This window comes from Zophobas morio, unplaced genomic scaffold, assembly GCF_036711695.1.
Source record: "Zophobas morio isolate AGI-343-1 ecotype UQ-CSIRO unplaced genomic scaffold, CSIRO_AGI_Zmor_V1 ptg000011l, whole genome shotgun sequence".
NCBI lineage: Eukaryota > Metazoa > Arthropoda > Insecta > Coleoptera > Tenebrionidae > Zophobas > Zophobas morio.
The window spans coordinates 15,822,788-15,850,696 of record NW_026972116.1 but is presented as its reverse complement, the minus strand read 5'-3'; the positions used below and the strand labels follow the sequence as shown (position 1 = coordinate 15,850,696).

The window sequence follows — 27,909 nt, the reverse complement described above, 5'->3', positions numbered from 1 at the left end:
GATTTATTGTCAATTGACTGATCCTGAATTTTGTCAAATTTCCTTAAAAGTCTTAAGTATTTAGAAGATTTCTCATTTTTCAACAGGTATTATCTCTAGTCTTGCACTGAAAGGCAGGTATTTGTATCTTCATTCACTACCAAATAGTCAATTGCCGTTTCAGTTATACATACTTAGAACATGGAAAATTCGTTTTAGTTTCATTCTGCATTATTCCAATTTATCAAGGCTTCTTCCTGATGCAATGTTGTCTCTTTGTTGTTTTCTCCTATATTCTTTTCTTGACACAAATCTAGAAAAACTTTTGACTTGAATAGACCTGACCTGATCTAATCTGACCTGACCTGACCTGATTTAACCTGACCTAACCCACTCCGAACCGACCTGACTTGACCCACCCTAGCCCGACTTAAATTGAGCCCTTTACTTTTATTCTGTAGATATTTATATACTATTGGTTATTATTTAATTTCTTGGTGGATTGTGGTGTATTAGTAAAAATGTGCAGCTTCATTATTATCATTTTCATTGCAAACTTGCAGAACAATAAAAAAAATCTATTTGACAATTTAAGCCGAACACTTTGTAAAGTTGTTATAAATTTTACGGTGGCGTATTAACAATATAAATTATCTAACTTCTGGCCAATTTATTTCTCACGTAGTTAGTACTTTGGAGCATATTGTACAGATTAATGGAAATAAAGTACTTGGTATATGGCGAAATATAAATTAGACATTATAAGAGTTTTGTTCTTTCATAAGATATCAAAATTCCAAGCCTATTAAGACCGGTTAAAACCCAAGTTGTACTACGAATTAGTAAATCTTAAATAAAATTTTTACCAGCGCTCAGTCTAGCTATTTCAGCCATTTTCGATGATAAAAGTGCTCAGCCGGAAAATTCTACAAAAAAAAAATCTTCATACATATTTCTAAATTATCTTTCAGAATTAAAGGGGAAAACGTAACAAGAAGGTCCCATTAAGAAAATAAACAGTTTACTATAATTAATAATTTTAATTTAACATGGAAAAGCATCTGCGGAAATATTTAACACGCTTTCATTTCAAAGAACGTTGTTACAAAAATAATCGGGTGATAGCTACATTAATGAAAGGTCATACCGCCCACACCTATAATTAAATCATCAGTATGTAATAAGGGAGTTTGAAAAAGCTCTCGCCCAAAAAAGCTTTTCTACCTATATTATTACTTATCCTAATCCCACATCGCCAGCTATACCACGCGAAATTACCATCAAGTTGTCTTGTACAGATGGTGGAGTAAAACTCAAGCGAAAGGTCGCTTACTTCCGGGGGAAATAAGTTTGTGTAGAACCAGATCAAACCGATACCATCTTATTCCCTATACTATACTACACAGAGACAAAGATTTACGAGCTTTTAACCCCGACATTAAGTTTTTTAGAAAAATGATAAAATGTTGATATATTTTGATGTCGTATCTTTCTGACGTTATAAAACAATAAATACGTAATTTATCACGTTATCGATTTAAGTTTTTTTTTGTTTGGAAACAAATATGTCGAAACACTATTATAAATAGAACGCTACATATGTTTTTCTTAAATCGGAGTTTTCGTCTAAATCACCCTCTAAGTAAAAAATCGTTAAAGCGCTTCCGTTTCCAGAAAATTCTGAAAAACAAAAACAAATCGGTTCAATCTGGTTTCACTTCCGAAATATTTTCGTCACATTTTTGTATGTTTTTGCTCCACTCAGAATCAACAAGTGCAGCAACCATCTCTCTTCCTAGCTCCATTCATAACCTTACCTCGCGTTCGCTTCCCAAGATTAGCATCCCTCACTGGCAACAACCCAAGCACTGTCACATTCACTCCCGGAAAGTGACCGGAACCCGCATTCCTACCTTGGGCTGAGTACCCGGAATTTGTCCGTTTCGACTGTTTGTTTGGCTTTGTTGGCTGAAATGTTGAGCGAGGCCCTGACGCTGGCGTGGGCGCCCGACGAGTCCAAGTGCGACAGGCGTCTACCCGTGAACTTTGACCTTTCAATTGAACTCATCTGCCAACAAACCTCGACGAATTCCAACAGGTTCCCACCTTCCGTTCGCTGGATGCTGGAGCTTTCGCCAAATTTCACGCTTGACAGCTTAGGCGTCGTCAGCCCGGAACATAACCATCAACAGGTGAGTTTTTACGGGGGATTCCGGTTAATTGACATTTAAGCACTGCTCCGGAGCGTGGGCGGATGCAACGGGTGAAAACGGGGGATGAACATTTACATCGAATTCGCATTAGGTTCGTAGGATTCGGCGGGGCGGAAAATGAAGGGTGAATAAGTTAATCGAGTGGTTTTTTTTGGAATGATGGATTTATGACAATGTGAGTCATATGCAGGGGGCGGACGCGTTAGCGGAAAATGCTTTAGAAAAAAATTCTGCAGGATGCTGTGCTTAGGGGAATGAAGTGCAGGGGTGTCTTGGGGGTTGAACTCCCAACAAAATATCTAGAAATAAATAGGTTAATATGGTAATAATTTTTTTTTAATTGAAACTAACCAGAATCATCGAAGACGAATCCATAGGTTCCCCATTTCCGTCTGTTTGTCTATCTGTCTGTCTTTTCGTCGTCACATATTTGGATAAAAAATGTTTTTTTTTATTTGGTGATTTTAGAATCACATTAAAGCACGGTTTCAGCTAAAACAATGCTTTAATAGATTCTCTTAAAGCATTATTGTGTGCTTTAATATTCCTGACTTCATAGTATGTGGAATAATTCAAATTTAACCGATAACTGACATTTTTTATCTGCCCTTTGTATTCTTTTTTACCCAAATATGATGACTAAATCTATTCATAACGTAAATTTACATATCATCTCATGTATATAAACATTATATGATATCGATACTTAAAGCACCTAGAACGAGGTCAGAAAACGAGAACTCAATCATATTTTGGCTTTTTGTGCCAACGTAACGTTCGACAGTAACTTGCATGGTTGCCAACTAAGGCTATCAAAATAACTACATTTATTTTGGTGATTTTTTTTTTGATCCTCATAGTAAAATGCTAAACTTCGAGTATTCATGTTTATCCTTCGGAAGAATTGACTGTAAGCACGTTCAGATTACAAGCATCAGCATGCATTTGTGTTAAAAGAAAATGAAATTTGATTGATTGATGATGATTGAGAGAACGGATTACTTAAGCTATAATGGGGCAAAACGATCGGAATATACTTTTGAGGAGCTATTATAGTAATAATAATTATTTTATTATTATTAATATAGCCGCGGGCGACATTACTATAATTTTCATGGAAATGGAGTGACTTAATCTTATAAAAAAAAAAAAAAAATGGAAACGTTGTGGGATTGAACCTTTACATATAATAATTTTCTAATAATAAAAAATTCAGTACGGATTCACGAAGTACTAGTGTAGTAGTATACTATTTTATGAAATTTATGTTTATTGTACAAAATTTTGAGCGGGCGGCATCACGTCGTTGGGATGATCAGATAAATTTCGAGCAGCGTTTACCTAATATGATATTCCTAATACACCTACAAAATTTGACAACAATCGGGCTAGTATTTTAGGAGATTTCTGTCTAATAAAATCCGAACAGACAACAGACAGATAGATAGACAGACAGACGGAAAGGGGAGACCTACTTTTTCGTAATCTAGGAGTCAGGTAACATCGAGAACACTTTAAAGTCGCCAGTCGTCCGATGGACACGATTACAATACTTCCTTATATCACGCTAGGGTCGTAGAAAACTATCCAAAAAATTATTAGACATTAAAATTATAACTACCACAAGCAATAAATTGGACGCAGGATGAAAGGTATAAAATCAATTTTGTGATAAATAAGTATGTATATATATGTATATAAGGAATAATGACATAGGTTGTGAAGTATCTAATATATTTTTTTTAAAGTATGAAGTCCATATTCTAGGCGACACTCAGACTGTGACAACGTTCATCTAGACGTGCTAAAAATTAGTCGAAATTTATTTGGACGACACTCAAATTCCTCATGTTTCAAAAATTATTATAACAAAATTTTTGTATTTTTTAGAGATTCTTGTATAGCTTGTTTTTCTGAATACATTAATGTATCATACTTTAACCATCCATTCTACGCCACTGCCTTTGATTCTAGCGCATTATGTTAAGAAAACAGAGTCTGCTAACTGGTTTATATTTGGTCTGGCGCGGAGTACGGAGATATTAGGTGAACGGTCCAAACTTGTGAATACATTAATAAAACGCAAGACTGTGACTGGCTCTACTGAGATATTCCCTTGAAAAACATTTTTTACGAAGTTTTCCGCAGTACCCTTATCCTATTACAAAATGTGAAAATGTGATGATGTAATTTGGATTTTTTTGCGAAAATCTGGATGCTTAGGCTAAAAAACAAGGCGGATTTATAAACCACAAGTATAGGAATATACGTCATTTTAGAAAATTGAAATGGCATATATAAAAAAATGTCATTAAATCAACAGGTCAGGATGATTGAACGAATTTTGATTAGCATTGATGTATTCCTAACATACATACAAAATTTGAGAACAATCCGTCCAGTAGTTTCGGAGATTATGTCTCCAATAAAAATCGACATAGACACATGACAGACAAACTTATTTTTCGCACTCTATGGGTCATGAAACGTCAAAGAAAACATGAAAGTAGTCATTTGAGGGACGAGCCCTATTAAAAAACTTCCTTAATTTAGCAGAAAAATACTAATCACTCTGTGCTGAAGAATAACTTGTCAAATGCTAATTTTAAATTTACTGAAGTGTCTTTTGTAGGTGTTCGGCAGGTAATCAATAGTAGGAATAATAACAATTCAGAAGATGTTTATGGAATCAGCTCCAATCTAGTCAAAAATTAATTAATTTATGTATTCCAGCATTATTTTTCAAACTATTTATAAACAGCGATTGTGAATTAAATGTATAAAAAAAATTGGAATATTAAGGATTTTAAAAAAATAATAGCAATTCAAAACAATTTGTATTACTTGGAAGATGTTTGGCACAAAATATATGTATTTTAAACAAAAAAAAAATGATTTTTTTAAAGTCAAATCTTTGATGTTTGTCATGGATAAAATTGAATTAAAATCATTTAACCAAGGAAAGAGGGTCCATCCGGTGAATGGCTACTTTCACACGACATTCCAAAATATGAATAAATGGGTTTCCAGATTCCGTTTGTCTGTCATCTGTTATCTGTCTGGGTCAATTTTTACTAGATAAACAATCTCTCAAACTGCTGGTCCGATTGCTGTCCAGTTTTATACGTGATTTAAAACTTTGTATAGTCATCCCACTAACAATATAATGTCGTTCCCTCATTATTTTGCGTAGTAAAGGTTATCTAAATTGTATAAAATACTCCTGTACTAGTGGTTTATGAATCCACCTTGATTTTTATCACATTTACTTTAACAAGTGATCAGAAAATAATAATAATTGTTTAACAAAAAAATAATGTTCGGCGAATTTTAGTGTCAGTTTTGAAGGATTATACCAAAAAGGATTTTAGTAGCCTTATCAAGTAAATAAATAAAATTATGAGCACCACAATGTTCGATATTTAAGAAACAGAACTGTAGACAGCTACTTTTTAAAGCATTCAGTAGATAGTCTGACATTTACAAGCTGTTAATATCATCTAAAACAAGAAGCGTTGAAACTAAATATTACAAAAGTAAAAGAGTATGTTTTTAGCGTTGAAACTAAATATTATAAAAGTAACAAAGTATGTTTTTAGAGAAATACATTCTACCATAAAAGCTTATATCTTATCCGGAAAGAAAGCAGCTGGGAGCAGTATCGTTTGTGAACCTCTCCAATGCTCTTGACTACGTTTACTACACTATATCTTATTAGATAAGTTGTCAGTAGGTATATAAAATAGAACGTTTTAATTTAAATGCATTAAGATCCTATATATTAGGAAAATAGAAACTAAATAGTTAAAATTAAAGGAAACTTTCGGATAGTGCACCAATAGAAATAATGGTGTTCCGCAAGGTTCAGTAAGGAGCCCCTTGCTATTTTTAATATATATCAACGATATGCCTAATTTTTGAAACTGGGTTCTATTTTATAACCTGGCGATACTACTTCACTCTGCGAATAAACGCAGTCAATGATATTGGAGTGGTTTAAATCGAACCAGTTAAGTTTAAATAACTTTAGGCAAGGACAAAAGTGTAAACATAATTTTTTCGTTAAGAAAACTGGAAGTATCTCTCAAATGCTTATAATTCGGTCTAATAAATATCAACACAGACAACGGGTAACAAACAACGAACAGACGACAGACAAACTGAAACGGAAAACATATTTTTTCACACTCTACGGGCCATGAAACGTCGAGAAATCATGAAAGTAGCATTTGAGGAATAGACTATAACAATACAGGAGTTATTAATCATTACCTTGGATGCTAGAAATTTGATAACTGGGGGAATTCTTTAGTTATGAACACATTTTAAATATGTGTTATTATTAGTACTATTAACATCATCAAAACAAAGAAGAGCTTAAGACATAAAACGCTGGCCAGTCCCCTCAAGAAATTAATGACTTCATTTCCAAACTTTATCAAGTGATTTTCACTTGAAATGTGGAGCCTGGACATTTCTTTTGTTGCAGTTACACATATGTTAAAAAATATTTATTCTAGGACCACACTTTTTCTTTAAATAATTCTTTTGAAATTTTAAAAGTTTGCCCAATGGTTATAAGAATCAGAATTTTCGCTTCTTTCAATATCTCTGTACCTGCGGTAGTATGAGGAAAGATAACAACAAATTCCTTCACTACATAGCAACGAATCTGCAAGTGTAATAACGTGAAGTCCGACCCTGCGACGTCCTAATCGTGCCTGAGCCTGAGTTATTGTAGTTGTAGCTACAAGGTATCTGGTAGTTTACGGTAAATGGTCAGAATGTTATTAGAAATAACTACAAGTTAATTATAAGGCGAAACGTCCCATCCATATAAATTACAACATTAGGGTGTATTTCTAGATCATATCTTCTCACCTCCAGTCAAACATGCGTAAAACTATTAAGCCGGATCGGTAATAAGATTAACATAACCGGGCAATAAGTTATCGTCGACAATCTTGCGATGATTCGTAAATCTTGACGAAATCGACAACTAACCAATTTAATTTTTCAAAGTGAATTATTGCAGGAAAATAATAGTGTGTAAAGTGATTGATAGGGGACTGTTTTCGGCCTTAATCTGATGAAGGACCACTTTAACTAAAAAGGAATGCCGTTTACACGATGATTACACGGACTACTGACTATGTTTATATAATAGACGAGCCGAGATTAATAAAAAAAGAGAAAATAACGGCGGCAACGTGATGAAAAGTTGGAATTCAAAACTGAATAATGATAATGATGATATTCCTATCAAAATATTTGGATTATTATAATTGGTAATGTTGAATCAGTGTAGCTATTAGTTTCTTGTTAAAATTCTTCAAGCGCCACACAATCTAGAAGCAGGCGGACTCTTAAACAATTTCAGAATTTTAATTGGACGCATTTTGAAGATTTTTCCGCGTTTGACTTATTAAAAGGAACTAGATCTTGACGAAAATCGCATTAGTATCTACGTCCGCAGGTGTTGAGTGAGTTTACGAGGGCCATAACCTGATCTTAATGTACCTAAAAAATTTTTAGTTTTAATTACAAAATAAATTCTCAAAATTAAAAAGCAATTTAAATTAGTTAAACACTTTAGTTAAAAGATCTGCGACGATAAAAGAACTAAAAGTTCTACAGTGATCTTTTTTCTACAATACGTAGTCAGTTTTAAACAAACATCTATTCGTGGACTGTCTTGAAACAAGTTTGGCTCGAACCAATTTTTCTTCGAGATAAATACATATTAATATTAAAGAATTTTTTTCAATTTAAAGCCACAAAAATGTATCATTACCATATGTGTTATAATAACCATTATCGCGCTTTTAATTTTTTGTTGGCTGTGTTTTAAAAACATTCGTTATTTGTAATAAATGAATTTAAATAAAACATTTCGCAGAGTACCTACATCAGATAATCCATGTCCTACAAGGATGTATTATTATTTACACTTGCAAATTGTTGCAAATTCCCTTATGGTGACACAAAGAAACAATAATCTGAATGAAAGGATCTTAAAAAGCAGATGTTTCCTCCTGTTACAGCAACGCATAAAATTTTTCATTCATCGTTTTAAATCTTTTGAATTATTTATCCGTTGCGACACAAGGAGAAAACATCCTAATTAACTTACCGAAATTGATCGTAAACACATGAAACATTCGGCAAGGGTTCACGTCCTTGTTTTAAAAATACATGCTTTTATTCAATAATCTTTTCGTGAAGGTCGTCGACAACTTACGTAACTTCATTCATGTTTTGCTTCTAATAGATATTAACAAGATTTTTTAGGATTTCCTGTATTTTTTCCTATCACACTTATTAATGGGTCCATTTAGGATAAAGATCAAACAAATGATTGCAACTATAGCTTTTAAGTGCGCAACAGGTGGTCGATAATTAGAATTGCGCGATATCTTAGCCACTTTTCAAGGATTGTTATGTTAATGTGTGTTACTAATCGCACCGGCAAATTGTGCATTTGTCTGTTATTATATCCAAATTTTTAAGGTAAATTAACCTTTTCTTGTGAGTATTCATGTTTTGGAACTTTTGACACCATCAGACTCATCGTATAAAATTTATGCAAATTGACCACATGTTATTACAAATTCAGTTTTTTCATGTATTCTGAAATCGAACTTAGTGAAAGTCAAAATTTGTAAAATCGTCTGTTGATTAATTTTTAAATTAGTACAATCTAAGTTTTCAATTTAAAACAAAATACAGATCAGTTTGATAAAAAATTCAGTGTCGTTCGATTTCTAACGATTCGTTTGCACTAGGAACTAATATAAGACCAAAAGGTTTTGGTTCTGACTAAGCGGCTAGAGATGGTCCGATGATTAATAGTCAGGTATCCACAATTAATAACTCGAAAATTAAAGAATCAGCGAAACGCATTTACAACAATCAGCGAGTTGATAAAAGAACTCTTCTTCGTAGAGGCGGTGGACACGGTAAGCAAATTATTTTTTTGTTCGCGTCTAATTTATCAAACCCACAAGTCTAAGTAATAGATATGAAGACATTAGTAGGAAACTCATTAGTATTTAACCGTCCATTATTCATCCTGTTAAGGTAGATGAAGACGGAGTTCAGTTCCGCCCCTTATTCTAAAAACTTGATGAAACGCTAATTCCTTTTTTTCGCCCAATGAAGGATAATTATCCTGCATGCTAGAACGCTGACAACTGCGAAAGCGACAGTGGCTGGGAGTGTTCAAAGACACTGCTGACCATACAATACAGTCCAATAAATTACTGCCCTCGGTGCAAATCATGATCAGATCTATAATTGCCTGCTCTATAAATTACCGACGAATTTATTGTTGCCGCCAAGGCCACGGTTTAATTAAAAACGCAGCGTTCGGCGAGCTTCTTGAAGCTTTTTTCTTCGTAGGGTCCACTAATGGATTTGACTATGTAGATCGACTTTCAGCCGCTCGGATCAATTGAACATCTTTATTATCGTCGTCTTAGATAAGATTTTATCTGTTTGGATAAGGTATAATTCAAAAATAATTGACCAAATTTGTAATAATTCATCGACTACAAGCAGACGCTTCCAAACAATACATTCAGGAAGTCTTGTGGCGAACAATAAGGCAAAAAAAAGAGCTTGATGGTCGTAGGTTGATTTAAATTTATTTTAAAAGCTAGAGGCTATGCAGTCAAAAACGGTTCGGGTTGTCGACAGGTGTTTAACAACAAGAGAACGAAAAACTGTAATTTATGCTGTAAAAATATTTGGTAAAAAATTAATTTTTCTAACTGTACTCGTAAAAGGGTAACTGCAGGTTCAGGACAGGCTGACGAACCCGACTTGTTTGCATACATTTTAATTTTTTACGTTTACAAGGAAATTCTGGGCGAGCTAATAAACGCCAAACATCAAACATTAAATTAGACCTGCTTTCGCTGCGTTTTAGATTGTGTACATTTTTCCGGTGCTACGGTTGTTACACCAGAATAATGTCTGTAAATAAAGCGAAAAGAATATTGCTGAAAAAACAGCAATACCGCATTTTGTGGCGCTTTTTTAAACAAAAATGCATTTAATAAGTATTTTTTGTGATGACGGCACCAATTTTGAGGAATCAGTTAAAATACATTTGCTTATAATTACAAAATCTGCAATCATTATGTTGATGTTTGCTTACTTTTTTATTTTCGTGGCAACGTGTCTTTTTCAGCGAATTGTATTACTGTGCCGTTTTTACGTACTTTTTTACATAAATTTACACTTCACACTAATAACTAGACTTCGGCATTGCGGAAGTGATGCTGATTAGTCATTACTCTCTGATCTCCAGCGCTAATGCAGTCATGGCCTACAACTTTGAGAATTCTTAATAACTTTTTCTAGATTTTCCTCAGTTATACGAGTTCTCGTAGATGTTAAAATGCTTTCAAAATTAAAAATGACTCACAAGCAGCCAAATTTATCGCCTGCCGTCGCGCCGTCGTTTTTATATTTGTCTGATTGATTCGCCATCACTTCGGCTGTGCCTAACTCTGCTAATAACACACGCTATGCTGTAATTTACTGTAATTTATCAAAAAAGACTAATGATTACCAGATGTGGTTCTATACTACGTTAATAGTTAAGTCAAATCAGGTCAAGTCAACTCAGGTCAAGTTCGGTAAAGTCAGGTTAGGTCAGATCAGATCAAATTACGTTGCAAATGGTAATAGAATAGAAATAAGATTAATGATTAGCAGTGGTGTATCTACAATAGCTTACCAGTCAAGTCAAATCAGGTGAAGTCAAGTCAAAGCAAGTCAAACCAGGTCAACTCCCGTCAATTCCGGTCAAGTCAGGCTAGGTCAGGTCAAGTCAACTCAAAACGGGTCAGATCAAATTATGTGGGCTAGTGGCAGTAGGTATAGTACAAATAAGATCGATGATTACCAGTAATAAGATAATAGTCAAGTCAATTAAAATCAACCAAAGTCAGGTCAGATCAAGTTAAGTCGGATCAAGTCAGTTCAGGTCAAGCGAAGTCAGGTCAGGTTAAATCACATCAAGTCAGGTCAGGTAATTTTAAAAATTAACATGTATCTCCAATGTACGAGTTGTAATAAAACTTATGACTTAAATCTGGTAAAAGTGTTAAATTATTACCTCTCTTGCAATAACGTACAATATTTTAACTCGAATATTTTAAACTATTATAAAGAAATTTAATAATTTTTGGTTATTTATACTGATTATTAAATTACAAAATAATTAATGTTTTACTTCCAGAGACTAAGCTGAGAAAATAAGGTTTATGCGACAAATGGCTACTTTTATGTTTTCTCACCATTTCATGACTCCTAGAGTGCAAAAACAACGGTCTCCCGTTTCCGTATGTATGTCCTTTATCGTGTGTCTGTCTGTGTCGACTTTTATTAGACAGATAAGCTCCAAAACTACCAGACCGATTATTGTAAAATTTATTTGTATGTTAAGAATATCATCTAAATAGCGAAATACTAACCAAAATTTGTGTGATCAGCCCTACTAACAATTCGATAACGTTCCCTCATTTTTTTGAAACATACGCCATTTAAATTTTATATAATAGCTTTTTATACCTGTGGTTTATGAAATCGCCTTGAATATTTACCCTACAATCCACATTTTTTGGCAAAAGAATTTCATAATAACCTTTTACACTAGTATAACCAGTACGAGAATCATATTTCGGTGACTGATTTTTTCTATATTTTTTTAATTTATAGAGATTATCCCAAGAAACATAAAATTTAATAATTTTTTAAGAAGCTGTTGTATGTACTTCAGAAGCGAAGGAAATTCTGTGTAAATAACATTAGACTAATTTTTATTGTGTTTAAAACAAAAAATTGCTTTAAAAAATCTACCTTTTTTGTAGCACAGGGCAATAGCAAATTTAGTAGAATGGTTTTTTTTTGAGGCCTATACTTGTATACTTGTAAAATTGTATATCCTATGTTTGGCATTTAGGCGAACAATGCCCGAACAACTTCCCTAGTAAAGATCCTCGTCAATCTGTAACAAATTACGTGTAGTAAATTAATAATTTCGTAATGTTTAAAGATGGTTACCTAGATTTAAACAAGTCGCTACAGGACCCTTGCAAATATCTCAGTCAAATTAATTACGAACTAACTATATATAACAGTATTTATATACTGGGGCTCCTAGCTCAATTAGACCTGAGCTAGGAGCCCCACTATTTTTTATCGAATGTTTGCCATGGCCCTGTGCTCAGTCGACCTAATCCCGGGAACGGTCATGTTTTTGCGCAGGACCAAGTTCCATCCCGACTATCCCCTCATATAGCTTAATAAAAAAGTACAGATTTATAAATAATACAGTTAAGTGTTTTTCATATGATTCATTGTCTTCTTCATCCTTCAGTAAACTCTGTATTGACAGTTTGACCGATGGATCCTTTATTGACGAAATACAACTTACAACCGTTTACAATTTTTCTGTTCAGATCATCGATTACTGACTGGTTACATTTTTCAGTAAATCTGTTCTGCAGTGTTCGAGTTGCCCAAATACATATTTTATCACCGTATTTTGTAAGATGTTTACTAAAACTTTTTATTAAAGGTTTTTTATTCTCTTGCAAAGTTTTTGCACTGAGAAAAGCTTGTAAGTGTGATTCTTTATTTAAGTTAGAAATAAAAGACATCATTTCAGAGTAAAATCTTTGAATGCACAGTAATAAATAAATCTGCCCAAAAACACGACCGTCCTCGGGGTCAGGTAGACGGAGCACAAGGTGATGACTGATGACAAACGTTGGATAAAAAGTAGTGGGACTCCCAGCTCAGGTCAAATGAGGTCAAACTGAGCTAAGGGCCCCAGTATAACCTGCCTATAACCCTGTTCAACATCTGGTTACCGATCTTTAACCTTCTAAAACCTTGTAAAATTTACTCTTGTACTTGAGGTTTATGAATCGGCCTTGATTTTTTACCCTAGGCATCCCGATTTTCGAAAAAAAAATTAAAATTTATATGATGTTTCACACTAATACCGGGTGATCTTTTTAATTTTCTAATTTTCGCTCTCCATTATGTCACCCAATTATGTAGATTGTTTCTTAGAACATACAACTTGTGTTGTGGTGGGTTGTCTACAATCTCGCCATTTAACATAACCTAAATTGTGCTTTGTTGTCATTTTCGCAGCTTCAAGTTATGCCAATTTGTTTTGTCAAAAAATTCTTGGGTGACTAGATCAGAGGTTAAAAAAGTCACCGGGAACGTACAGGAGGCAGTCACAGCTCAAATGGTTGCGCGTCATAATAAAAACGCGAAGTTTTGGATTTCCTTGATTGTACTTCAAAGGTGAGGAATGTTCTGTCTAATAACATAAGACTTACAACAAAGAAAGTTATAACAAAATTGATCTGAAATCACTTTGTTTTTTTCCATAGTGCATGGTGTCACTAAAAGGAAAAAATAATTAAAACAAATTAATCAGATTCTTTTATATTGAATTTCGTGGTGTTTTGCAGTACATCGGGGAATAAAAATAAAGATATGTGTCTTGGCTGTTTTAATATTTTTAATATTTTTGACACACCCGGGACTCAAAATTTATTTTGTCGTTAGCTTGGAAACGTGGAAGTACTTCACAGCTTTGACAATAACGACACTAATTTTAAACGGGTGTGACCCTTATCAGAGAGTAACGCAAAGACAAAAAGTGCATTGAATAGAGGGAAAATAGAAGTGGGCTAAACCGTGGGCGCGAAATTGAAATTTGTGTTGACAGTCATAGCTGTATTACAAAAGTATTTGCTAAAAGGTTGATATGTAATTTTTTATAACGCTTGACAAATGACAAATCTAAAGCAGAAAATCTACTTTGGCTCCATTAATCTTCAGTTTACTAGAAAATGATTGCAGTTATTGTTTAACATTTCTAAATGCGTCACCTTGGTACGTGTGGGTAAATTTAAATTTTGTGCCAACAAATAACGGAAAAGAAGGCCTTTTTCGTCCAAAGTGAAGCTGTAATTTGTCGATTTTCTCTGGTTTTAACATCTGTGGTTTGTAGCAAATAAAACAAGACCAACCGGCTTATAACAAAAGAACAAACGGGTGAATAAAATCTACTGCTTCTGCATTTCCAGGAATTAGTAGCTATTGTCGGCAAATCTTAGAAGCAAATATGCACACACAACGTTATTTTTAGTAAATAAATCTGTGCTTGCAGACGAAATTTTCTTTCCATTGTCTAGGTCATAGGTGAAAAATGCTGTCATCTTCATACTTTATTCCTCCGCGCGAAACAGAAAATCCCGTATTATTTGTTTTTTAACCATGAACCTCTCAAGTCGATCTAGATTAGCTTCTTCCATTGAAGAAAAAAGCTCCGTAAGGAAATAATGAGTGTTGCTTGATGTTATCACGACACCTTATCCAGTCTTCACAGATTCCCACGTCCGAAAGTGATGAATGTGTGCTCGTTTTCTAGTTAATGCACAATAATTTTAATCAACAAATCAAACAAGAAAAGTGAATGTAATAGATGTTTGTTTGCGGTCGAGGTGGCAGCAGTCGAGTGTCGTCAATTACACTTTATAGTAAAAGTGGCATGAACGTGAAAGTGTGAAAACGTCGAAAAGCGCGGATTGCGACGTCACCATCTGCACCAGATGAAATCTGTTTCGGAGCATATTGACACTCCTTCGGGTCCATTCTTGGGCGCCCACGCCACCCCGACCCTTGACAGCTCCACGCCCGCTGACCCTGCTCGATCATACGTTATCTCTCGGCACGAGTTCACTTACTTTATCATTCATTCATGAACATGTGTTCATTCATCTGTTCGTGTTGCAGTATGGACGTCCCCTCCATCTCCTTGCGCAACCTTTGTTATTACATTTACATGCGAGTGTATATTTTAGGTCAGTCGCTAGTTTCTTCCGCTGCACCGCACCTTCTTCCTATTATAGTAAACCTTAATCAACGGCTTGTGTTTTTATTAATGAACCGATCACACCTGAACGCTGATTCACCGAGTGTGGGCCGAAGACGATACTGCGCTCCCTCGGGCCAAAGATGCATTAGCGAACTCTGATATTCTACATATCGCCGGCAAAAATCCTCACGAATAATTGCAGCGTTTTGCCATTGGCTCCATCGTTAAATTGCTCACTCAATCGGGGAATAAATCACAAGCGAAGACTGTTGTCAGCGCTTTTTCCGGAGATTATACAGCGTCGCTGCAAAAATCGACACACCTAGATACCGTCATCGCATTCGCAGACGGACATTTTTACCCCTAAATCAACGAGCTCATAATGCACGGCTACAAGGGCCCACGCTTTGTATTGTCTAATCAGCTCGCAGATCTAAAACTTGAAAGCGCTAATGACAAGCAAAATACTGTGCTGGGATAAATACCTCATAATTGACTGCACCATAGAGTTGCAGCTTTTGTTCAGGTTGCCATTTCCTACACGACTTCACTTTGTACAAGTCTATGGTAATTTCTAAGGACAAACCAACACTAGGCGAACACGGGCAGTTTAATTAGCGAGTAGATCAGAAAAAATGTAATGGACCAGCAACATAAAAAAAATAAATAAACAAACATATTAGAAAGATTTTGCTTACTACGTCAGAATTTTGAGAAATTTTCACTTACACTGCTTGCCTCCCAAAAATTAAAATTGTTACATTTTTACTACATTTGACGATATTTTTTTATGATTGCATTAATGTTAAGCATCCAAAGCAATCGTGGGTTGTCTGAGTTGTGTAAACAAGACCGAACAAGTTTCGGCATAATTTCAACATCGCAACCCTCAAGCGACATCTGCTTTTGCTCTTAAACAATATGGAATGATTTACATCAAACTAAGTCAATTCGTGCTACTTCGTTGAAAACAATTTTTGTTATGTTTGCGGAGAATTAACTATTCTAAGTTGAAACTAACTATAGAGCTGCCATAAGAATGTATTACTGCTGCTTTGGTGTGCATTAAAAATTGTGCTAAGATTCTTTTTTGGGCTGAAATACAGTTCAAAATTGCGAAATTTTATTTATTATATGATAACCCCTATTAATTAAAATAAAAAAAAACGCCAATCACCGTCAGAGGCGAACGAAAAATTTGGACTTTTCCAGACGTGCTGATAGCCGCGATCTATCAAATTTTATATACTTACTGTTACGGTTCGAAAATAAGGGGTTGCCTAGATAACAGCGAGTCAGGCGCAAGTGAGAGACTGCGGTGAACGAGTGGCATTTTGAGCAGGGAAAGCGCGATTGGTCGCCTAATCGGGAATTTCCGCAACTCATCCGACGAGATCGCGTTTAAACAGAATCGAGTAACGGTCGGCAACGGACGCAAAAAAGTACGGGGTTGTAACTTTTGGGGGAGCGACAGCCCGGAAAAGTTACCGGGGGTGCGAGTGAGTGTAAGAGAGAACCGTAAGTAAGTCACCCTTGCGAGATCCCGTATAAACCAGGTTTTCCTTTGCACAGAGACAGCCAAGTTTTCGATTTCTTTTCTGTTTTTTTCTACAACTTTTTCCTCCTCGACGTGGCGTTACTAGTTTCTTTTGGGAAGAAGAACGAAAAACCTTTGGGGAGACCGTAAGAATTCCTCAGGCCTCCACACCTCCCGACTCGTCCCACTGAGCCGGCAAGGGGGCGTCACGAAAACGAGAGGAACCGCCGAGCCAGATTTTTCCCCCCTACGAATCGTCCCGCAGGACTTGCCTACAAAGGAGGGAGGAAGCAACTTGTATGGTGGTAATTCGTATCAAAAAGGGCGCTGTGTGCGACCCACTGTGTACATGTTAAGCTAAGGTGCTAAGGTGTAGTTTGGTAATTAATCTGTGATTTGAAGGGCGCTGTGTCGCGTCCAGTGTATTCCTTGTTTCATTAGATATAAGTAAGTTACCGTCTTTCTTTGTATACCCCATCTCCACCAGAGCATAGGTCGGTCGGCACAAAAGGTGTCGTAACATTACTTATAAACGAAGTAAAATTTCTGCCTTTCAAGTGTCTAATTTTTTCCCCCCTAATCACGGGACTCCTAAATTCCTTTTTACTTCAAAAAGCAAGACAAACTACTTCAACAACAAAACAAAAGGGGTCCCCGAGATTCTTTCAAACTACTTCAACAACACACCAAATGCGGTCCCCGAGATTCTTTCAACTACTTCAAAAATAAGACAAGGGATCCTCAAGATTCTTTTAAACTAAGTACTACTAAGGAAGATAAAAGGGCTTCTCGAGATTCTTTCAAACTAGTTTAAAACCAAAACAAAAGGGGTTCCCGAGATTCATCCGAACTACTTTAAAAACTAAACATAAGAGGTCTCCAAGATTCTTTCAAACTACTTCAAAAACCAGATATATGGAGTCTCCAAGATTCTTTGAAACTACTTCAAAAATCAAAAGATGTCCTCGAGATACTTTCAAAGTACTTCAGAAACCAGACACATAGAGTCCTCGAGACTCTCTTAAACTACTCAAAAAACAAAACACAAGTGGTTCCCAAGATTCTTTTAGATTACTTCAAAAACATAAAGAAAGGTATCTCGGAGATGCTGTCAAATCACTTCAAAAACGAGCAAAAGAGGTCCGCAAGATTCTTTTAAACTACGTCATAAACAAAACACAAGGGGTCCCCGAGATTTTTTCAAACTACTTCAACAACAAAACAAAAGGAGTCACCGAGATTCCTTCAAACTATTTCAAAAATCAGATATAAGGGATCTCCGAGACGCTTTCAAACTGCTCCAAAAACAGAACACAAGTGATTCCCAAGATTATTTTACATTATTTCAAAAACAAAACGAAAGCGATCTCGGAGATGCTGCCAACCCACTTCAAAAAAATGGGGACAAGTGGTCCCTGAGATTCTTCCAAACTACTTCAAAAATAAAAGGCAAGGCGTCCCCGAGATTCTCTCATATTACTTTAAAAATAAAACACAAGGGCCCCCGAGGTTTTTTCCAATTACTTCAAAAGCAAATGATTCCCAAAATTCTTTCAAACTATTTGAAAAACAAAACAAAAGGAGTGTCCGAGATTCTTTCAAGCTACTTCAAAAAAAAAACAAAAGGGATTCTCGAAATTCCTTCAAACTACTTCAAAAATAAAACACAATGGGTCCCTGAGATTCTTTCAAATTATGTACTTCAAGAACAAGACAAGGGATTCCCGAGATTCTGTCAAACTATTGCTAAAACAAAACGTAAGGAGTCCCCAGATTCTTTCAAACTTTTTCAAAAACCAAACAAAAGGGATCCCCAAAATTCTTTCAAACTACTTCAAAAACCAAACATACGATGTCCCTGAGATTCTTTCAAACGGCTTCAAAAAACAGAGACAAGTGGTCCCTGAAATTTCTTCAAACTACTTCAAAAATAAAACAGAAGGGGTCCCCAAGATTCTTTGAAACTACCTCGAAATCAAAACAAAAGGTTTCACGGAGATTCTTTCAAACTATTGCAAAAACTAGACAAGGAATCCCAAGATTCTTTCAAACTGCTTCAAAAACAAAACAAAAGAGATCCAAGAGACAAGATCTTTCAAGCTTCTCGAAATTCTTTCAAATTACTTCAAAGGCTTGGGAATTTTCCAAAGACGCCAGTAGCCGTGGTGCACCAGAATCTTAAAACCAAATTTTATATACTTTAAAATGAAGTAAAATTCGGTCTTACAGACGTCGGCCTAAATTTGTCCCACTTTGGTTCAGCAGGTCCCATCCACCACTGATCACAGTGTAAGAAAAAAGTGGTCCATGAAAGTCTGGACGCCTAAAGAAAAAGGGGGATTCATAAGCCACAAGTACAGGAGTATGTTATTTTATAAAATTTAATTATTATTTACCATGTAAAATTTAAGGTGACGTCGTCAAACTGTTAGTGGGAATGATTAGACAACTTTGGGATGAAGTTTTAAAATTTACACGATATTTGACGACAGAAGAAGACATGTGACAAAGACACGAAAGACCTATATTTTCATACTTTAGGGGTCATGAAACGTCCACAAAACACGAAAGTAGCCGTTCGTCTAGTGCTACAATACTCGGAAAGAAAAAATCCACAAATGTAAAACTTGGATTCTCGAAACTTGTTGCGCATTGAACAGATTTTTTTTTCTTTAAACAGAACTTCCCTCGCCTCCGAAGTCCAATTAAATAAATCCAGCTTTTTAGGGAAAAATGGATAATACCGGTCACAGTGGAAGAAAAAAAAAGCGATCCAGGAGCGAATCGAGCCCACGACCTTCGCGTTATCATCACAATGAACTAAAGTCATGATTCCTTTTATCTTTTTATGCAATGTTGATTTTTTGTGACAATCTGAAAATCTAAGGAAAAACATCAAGGCAGATTCATAAACTACAAGCACAGGAATAAGTAATTTTATAAAATTTAAATATCATTTGCCATATACACAATATTCATAAAATACCTACTAATTTGACGACAATCAGTCTAATAGATTCGAGGATTATCTGTCTAATAAAAATGGAGACAGACAACAGACGACAGCGACAGGCGACAAACAGACTGAAACGGAAGACCCATTTTTCCTTTCTTTAGAGATCATGAAATGTTCAGAAAATATGACTGTAGCCGGGGAGTGAAAACGGAAAAGGTCATTTTTGTAAAATTCTAAATTAATTTGTTAAAATATGAAATACAGAATATGAATTATTCAAAGCCCCACAAGCTCGAATCCACAAAAATTTTTCCAAAACTATGAAGAAATCGGGAGTGAAATTCTTCAGACTTTATCCTAGATGGGATTGTAACATATGCCCCAAAATACACGTCTTATAGGTACCTGTTGAATGGAACTGAGAGTAAACACTTTCTAATGATAATACAGTAGTGTAATTATTATTATTGGTATTATTATGCGAAATATCTTTTATGCGTTACGTTATTTTTTCCAAACTCTACAAGTTAGAAATAATTTCATCTTAGCATTCTAGTTGCAATCAGGCAAACAATGGTAAAGAAAAATCAAAAGTTAAACATTTGTTGTCCAGTAAATTGGGGATTGGAACTGGAACATATGCGTCATCAATTATTTCAAAAATGTGAAGTCTCAACAAGATAATTTTAATTGAAACAGCTCACGATATTGACGTCGCATATAAACTGACTCAGAATTAGAAAACGTAAAAGCAAAAAACAGTAAAAATTGACATGATTTAGATTTTATGATTTAATTAATCAATACAACATTTATAGAAATTTGTATTTGCAACTGAAAACGACTGAAATGAACTGTTTTAAATTTATTGGCACCAAAGTCCACACCGGAACAATATGGTAACAAAATACAGGGAAATAAAAGGCAAATCGACAAAACTGAACAATCAAGAAACAAACAAGATCAAAGAAAATCAAAACTAGATGATAAATCGAACAGAAAAGCAAGTGGTAACTATACAGGTGAAGATTTAGAAGGAAATTCCAATTGACATTATTGATTATGACAACGATTCCAAGCAAGCCAGCCGTTGTCAATCACTGACAATGTGTCCAATTTATGAATGAAGACATTCGATGAAGGAAGAAAGTCATGGAAAGGTAATGAAAAACACGTTTTCTCGACCAGATTTAAGTAGTCGCCTGAAGGACTTCGTTTCAGCTATTTTAATGAAAATGAACAACGTCGTACTTTCCAAGAAAACAAACAGAAGGAGGAATTTTTCTCTATAAAAAAATAATCGCTATAAATCTTTCTGCATTATTGCTTTATTACACAATTTGCGTTTACATTATTATTAAGCGTCAATTTAACAAGAAGTATGATTAAGCTATGCAAATACAGGTATAGTTGAAATATTAAACAACAAATAACCTGATTACAATTATATTTTGCACGAGTAACAGAATACATTAAATTTTATTAATCTCTTTACACTTAATTAATTAAATCTAAACAATGTTAAGTGAAGGAAAAAATTTTAGTACGTTAAAACTACAACAACACACAGTTTGCTGTCAACAATCATCGGCTTGCAGTTTTATGACGTTGTATAACATTTGACTGAATTATTTTCCTAATTGCCTGCACAACATCGACCTTGCAATGAGGCGTTTGTTGCAAAATTCTATAGCTTTCAGGTTCTGGGGGTCACTATTAAAACGTAGGTAGTTTTTCCGTATTTGCAAATTTTGCAATTCAGCTATTTTTTTTGGGTTTGTGGATATATTACTTCAAATACTTGCATGATGATTTAATTTGTACTGAATTGCGGAGTCCGAATTTTTTTTTTTACTCTAGTAGCAGCAACAAATTTGATGAAAATATTTTTTGTTAATTACAAAAAAACACTTATTTCAGTAATTGCTTTCGTGTGTATTTTCATTATTACATTAATTTGTTTTGGTAAAGTGTTGTGAATTGAAATCTGCTTACATTTGATAAGTTAATAAATCGTAAATTGCTTATAAGTTGTTTAATAAGTTTTAATTATATCCAACTAGTGAATAAACTTGGTTGTTAATGTAAAATAAAGACGAAAAATTGAACCCACGGGATCAATACTGTTATAAAGAGTGATTTATGCTAATAATAATTATAAAGCCATCTATTGTATTTTTACTAACGCAAAATCTGCGTTGCGAAACACCAATTAAATGCTCAGGAAATTCCTTATACAGCGATGATATTTTGTTGTGGTTACAGTAAAACGATATGAATAATCACTTTGAATAGTAATGACGCTCAACACCGTCATTGTTTTCTTCCAACCAAGTCTGTTAATTTTGTAAAGAAATTACCTGTCTCAATTTACCAAAGTTGAGTGAAGGGACACCGAAACGACGCCGTCGTATTCGGGATTCTGAAGCAATTGAGTCGCTGTTTTACAACATTTTAATTATTATTGTACACACGCGTGTGGGCGTCGATTTACATAATTCCCAATAAATTACAGCTTGCACACTCAAATTCTTTTTAAACAGCATAATCGACTTCTAAATATTTAATTAAATAAGCAACGTTCTAATTATAGTTATTTCTGTTTAGATAGTCCCCGGTCGCAATTAGCCCCAACCATCCATTAACGGATTTAAATCAGTGCTACCACGTAACAAAAATTGGACAGAAACGCTAAATAACTCTGGACCGTTTGAAAAATATGCTAATATATTCGACAGGTATGGCTATAATCTTATTATAACTGCTGTCGCTGTATTTTAATGCGTTCAGACATGAATGGGCTTGAAGAGCGTTGAGCAAGCGGAGAGTAAAATTGTGCAAGAATTCGCCGTATATGGCAACAGATGAATGAACTAGAAGGGTGACAGAACGGGTGCGGAGATTTGTGAATGGCTTACGCAACGCAATGACACCGGAGTCCGGAGCGCCCGGAGCGCGGCAATCTCGATTCGCCATCGAGGACACGTGCGATGGAACGCTTCCGGCAGAGGCACAAGTTTTGGGAGTAATGGGCAATGGTAATTGATTTCTCTAATGGTTAGCTTTAAATTATACTTTTTGCCGTGGCCCGTCAACGTAACATTGACAAATTAGCCCTGGACTACACAGAGCGGTGACAAAATGACAAAATTACCTACGACAACAGGTTTTTGGAAAAGCAGGCTGATTCTTAAAAATCATTTTGACACAATCGAATGACAAATTTTAATGCCTGTGATGTACAACTTTAATCGTATGAATGGAACGATATTAATGACTGCAGTTTAAACGTAAATTTTTTAATAAAGATTCATTTGACAGTTCCTTAATCTGACCTCATACATTTTGTGGTTAGGATAAAGATGTTAATCAAGAATTATGTTAAGTCATGCATTTCTGCAAATTTTTGAAATTACTCATGCATTATTCATTTTTTGTCATTTGCAGTGGTCTTGCGTGCAATACGAATACGAATGTTGATAGTTCCAAGATATTTTCATTATTGAATTTAGTACTTTCCAGTGCTAGTGAAATTGTAACCCCACAACGAATATCCAAACCGTTCTGGAGTTATGGGCCGCAAAATTAGAATTTTCTTGTTTTTTAGTTCATAAATGACACCCGTCCCGTATATACAAGTCTCTCTATATAAAACTGGTAGAATATCGGGTCCATAAATCAGGCTGTATGATTACAATACTTCGAGGAATCGAATGTTCAAAACTAAATAGCGACTACTTAAACCGTTCTGTATTTATGTCCCATTAAAATTTGAAAATTGTTTTTTAATTCGTAAATGACATTCGTCTCATATATTTGACACTCCATGCTAAACTGGTGGAGCATCCGGTCTGAAAATGCAATCATAGGATTAGGCGACGTCAAGGAATCGAATGTTAAAAACCTCAAGGCTAATATTAAACTCTTCTGAAATTGACTGTTTCAAATTTGAATTTTAAAAAATAAATTACCCCCGTCCCATATAATATACGTCTTTCCGTACTAAACCGATAAAGTCTCCGGTCCGAAATTCAAGTCCTAGGACTACAAAACTTCGACGAATATAATGGTGAAAACCACACGCCGAATACTTAAACCGATCTGAAGTTACGTCCCACAAAATTTTATTTTTTTTAAGTTTATAAATTACAATCATCCCATATAAATTCTTCTCTACATACTAAACTATGGAGTACTAAGAAAACTTCGAATACTGAAAACCGTATAAAACGCATACTTAAATGGTTCTCGAGTTATGTCCCGGTAGAGTCTGAACTTGTTTTTTTATTTCATAAATGACACCCGTCCCATATATTCCTCTCTCCATACTAAACTGGCAGACTACCCAGTCCAAAAATCACGTTGTAGTACTTTAAAACATTTAGGGATAGAATGCTGAAAACCATGTAGCGAATACTTAAACCGTTCTGGAGTTCTGTCCCGCTAAATTATCAGTTGTTTTTGATTTAGAATGACCACCATACCATTCCATACTACTAGGCTAGCCATACTACTAGGCTACTAGGTATCAGATCTGAAAATCATACGGCTGGACTAGAAAATTTCGAGGAATCGTATGTTGAGAACCTCAAAGCGAATATTCAAACCGTTCTGAAGTTATGTCCCGCAAAAATTTGATATATTTTTAGTTATAAATGACACAAGTCCCATATAGAATCATCTCTCCGTCTTAAACTGTTGGAGTATGAGATCTGAAAATCAGGCATTAAAACTAAAACAGTTCGAGGAATAGAGGGCTGGAAACCGTATAGGGAATACTAAAACCATTCTAGAGTTATATCCCTCTAAAATTTAGACTTTTTTTAAATCAACAAATCCTAAACTGGTACAGTGTTGCATTTAAAATTCAGGTTCCCACATCTAAAAACATCGAGGAATCGAATGCTGAAAGGTTCTAAGGGAATAATTAAGCAGTTTTGGAATTATTTCTCGCTACATTCTGATTTTTTTTATTCATAAATGACATTCGTCCCATATATACGAGTATTCGTCTTTCTATACTAAACTGGCAGAAGATTCAGTCCGAAAATCAGGTTGTAGGACTACGAAACATCAAGAAATAAAATGCTGAAAAGGGAATATTTAAACAGTTCTGGAGTTATGACATGCTAAAATTTTAAAAATTTTTTTAATTGTGTTTTGAGGATACGAGAATTTTGGTGTTTTGAGGACATGAGGAATTTGGTGTTCTGAGGATTTGAGGATTTTGGTGTTCTGAAGACTTGAGGATTTTGGTGTTTGGGGAATTTGAGGATTTTGGTATTTTGAGGATCTGAGTATTTTGGTGTTTGAGGATTTAAAGTTTTTGGTGTTTTGAAGACTTGAGGATTTTGAAGTTTTGAAGCTATGAGGATTTTGTCGTTTTGATAATTTCAGGATTTTGGTGTTTTGAGGATATGAGGAATTTGAGAAAATGAGGATTTTGGTGTTTCGAAGATTTGAGGATTTTTGGTATTTTGAGTATCTGGGGATATTAGTGTCTTGAGGAAATGAGGATTTTGGTGTTTTGAGGATGGGAGGATGTTGGTGTTTTAAGAACATGAGAATTTTGGTGTTTTGACGATATGAGGAACTTGGTGTTACGCGGATTTGAGAATTTGAGAATTTTAGTGTTTTGAGGATCTGAAGATTTTGGTATTTTGAGGAAATGAGGATTTTGATGTTTTGAGGATATGAGGAATTTAGTGTTTTGGGTATTTGAGGATTTTAGTGTTTTGAGGATCTGAAGATTTTGATGTCATGACGATTTGAGAATTTTAGTGTTTTGAGGATCTGACGATTTTGGTGTTTGAGGATTTAAGGTTTTTGGCGTTTTGAAGACTTAAGGATTTTGATGTTTTGAGGATTTGAGGATTTTGGTGTTTTGAGGATTTTGGAGTTTTGAAGACTTGAGGATTTTGAAGTATTGAAGATTTGAGGTTTTTGGCGTTTTGAGAATTTCAGGATTTTGGGGTTTTGAGGATATGAGGAATTTGGTGTTTTGAGAAAATTAGGATTTTGGTGTTTTGAGGATTTGAGGATTTGGTGTTTTGAAGACTTGAGGATTTTGATGTTTTAAAGATCTGAGGATTTTGGCGTTTTGAGAATTTCAGGATTTTGGTATTTTGAGTATCTGAGGATATTAGTGTCTTGAGAAAATGAGGATTTTGGTGTTTTGAGGATGTGAGGATGTTGGTGTTATGCGGATTTGAAGATTTGAGAATTTTAGCGTTTTGAAGATCTGAGGATATTGATATTTTGAGGAAATGAGGATTTTGATGCTTTGAGGGTATGAGAAATTTAGTGTTCTGAGGAGTTGAGGATTTTAGTGTTTTGAGGATCTGAAGATTTTGATGTTATGACGATTTGAGAATTTTAGTGTTTTGAAGACTTGAGGATTTTGATGTTTTGAGGATTTGATGATTTTGGTGTTTTGAGGATTTGAGGATTTTGGTGTTTTGAGAAAATGAGGATTTTGGTGTTTCAGACTGTAATACTTAGAGGAATAGAATGCTTAAAACCATACAGCTAACACTAAAACAGTTCTAGAGTTATGATCCTAACATTTTATTGTTTTTAATTAATAAATATTACAACCGTCCCATATATATTCTTCTCTCCATAATAAACTGGGAGAGTATCCCATTTGAAAATGATGTCAACAACTAGAGTACTTCCAGGAATCGAATGCTGAAAACTTTAGACCGAATACTTGAGTTAATTCCACTAGTATATAAATTCTTTTTTTTTAGTTCACAAATGATATTCATCCCATAACATTCGTGTCTTCATCCTAAATTGATAAATTATCGCATTTAATAACCGGGGTAACCAGAAAACCTCGAAAAATCTGGAGTTCTAGAGTTATGTCCCGCTAAATTCTGGAATATTGTTTCTGATTTACAAATAACAACGGTACCATTTTACATACTACTAAGACAGTAGAGTATCCGGTTTGAAAATTATACCGCTGAACTAGAAAATTTATGATTCCTCGAAATTGAGAACCGAAAAAATTTTCTAGCAAACTTAAGCTGGAAACCACAAAGCAAATACTTAAACCGTTCTGGAGTTATGTTATTTTTTTTTAATAATTTATAAATCATAAATGACATCCGTCCCGCATATATTCATTCATCTCTCCACAGTAAACTGCCAGAGTTTTCAGTCTGAAAATTAGGGTGTAAGACTAGAAAACTTCGAGGAATCAAATGCTGAAAACCGCCAGCAGCGGAAATTTAAAACAATCTGGAATTATGTCCTGTTACAATTTGTAGCATAGTTTTTTAATTCATAAATGACACCCGTTCCACGTGTTATATTCGTCTCCTCATACTAAGCTAATAGAGCATCTGGTCTGAAGATCAAGCTATGAGGACAAAAATCTTCTAAAAATCGATTGCTGGAGACCTCAAGGCGAATAATGTCCAGCTAAAATTTGGATTTTAAGTTAAATGGTACCAAATCCCAACTACAAGACAATATGCAGAAATTTTACTGACATCAACAAACAAATGTTCGTTGCTTAAAATACAAAAAAATATTTTTCCCTGATAGCTGAAACCACTAGCTAGATTTTATGTTCCTTACACTTTTATTCCATTTTCCGTTTCATTAACTGCAATGACATTTACGAGTTCCACTTTTGATCGAACACTGTCGAACTCGTGTAAGTTCTACTACAAAAATGACATAAAACATATAATAGTATGCTTACGTTGGAACAGTAACTATGTGTATATTTGGACTTTCAAATTTCTAGTAACCAATAATAGCAATAACGAGTCCGTCTTCGAAGTCTGTGAATATTAACCAGAAGAAAACAACAGAAACTACTCGTAGTTGAGTAATTAAAACATAAATCTTTCCATACAAACATTTTCAAAAAATTTATTGTTTCCATCAGTTTTATTGCAGAGTTTAATGCGCATATGAGCCTTCATTAAAAACTTTCTGCACATTATTATCACCTTTACGACATTGCATACATGCATTCAAGTCACTTTAACCTTTTTGTTGTTGTCCACTCTAAAAGTAATCTGCGCTCACTTCACTGGTGTACAGGGATCTTATAATATTAATCCATTTATATTACTAGCCGCATTAACATACCATTAACATTTGTGGACACTTCAACGTAAGAATTATTATCTAAAAACCACCTTCAAACGTAACATTACGATTACAACAACCATTAGCATTATTACAACTTTGTAAAAGCTGTCTTTCCAATCGCTGCGACTTCCGGAATGATGACTCCTTATGACGAAAATTTTCATTTACATAAATTTTCATTACTCATTCCAAA

At 34.7% G+C, this 27,909-nt stretch overlaps 1 protein-coding gene across 1 annotated transcript in view; it reads left to right on the top strand.

Annotated features, from left to right (window-relative positions):
- The first annotated feature begins 1,802 nt into the window (after positions 1 to 1,802).
- The window catches only part of LOC135127346 (uncharacterized), a 67,181-nt gene continuing 41,074 nt past the window's right edge, over positions 1,803 to 27,909 (top strand). The window contains exon 1 of the mRNA XM_064053791.1: positions 1,803 to 2,171. Within this exon, the coding sequence (XP_063909861.1) occupies positions 1,953 to 2,171 (219 nt within the window). The 5' untranslated portion in view covers positions 1,803 to 1,952. The remainder of the gene's footprint in view (positions 2,172 to 27,909) is intronic.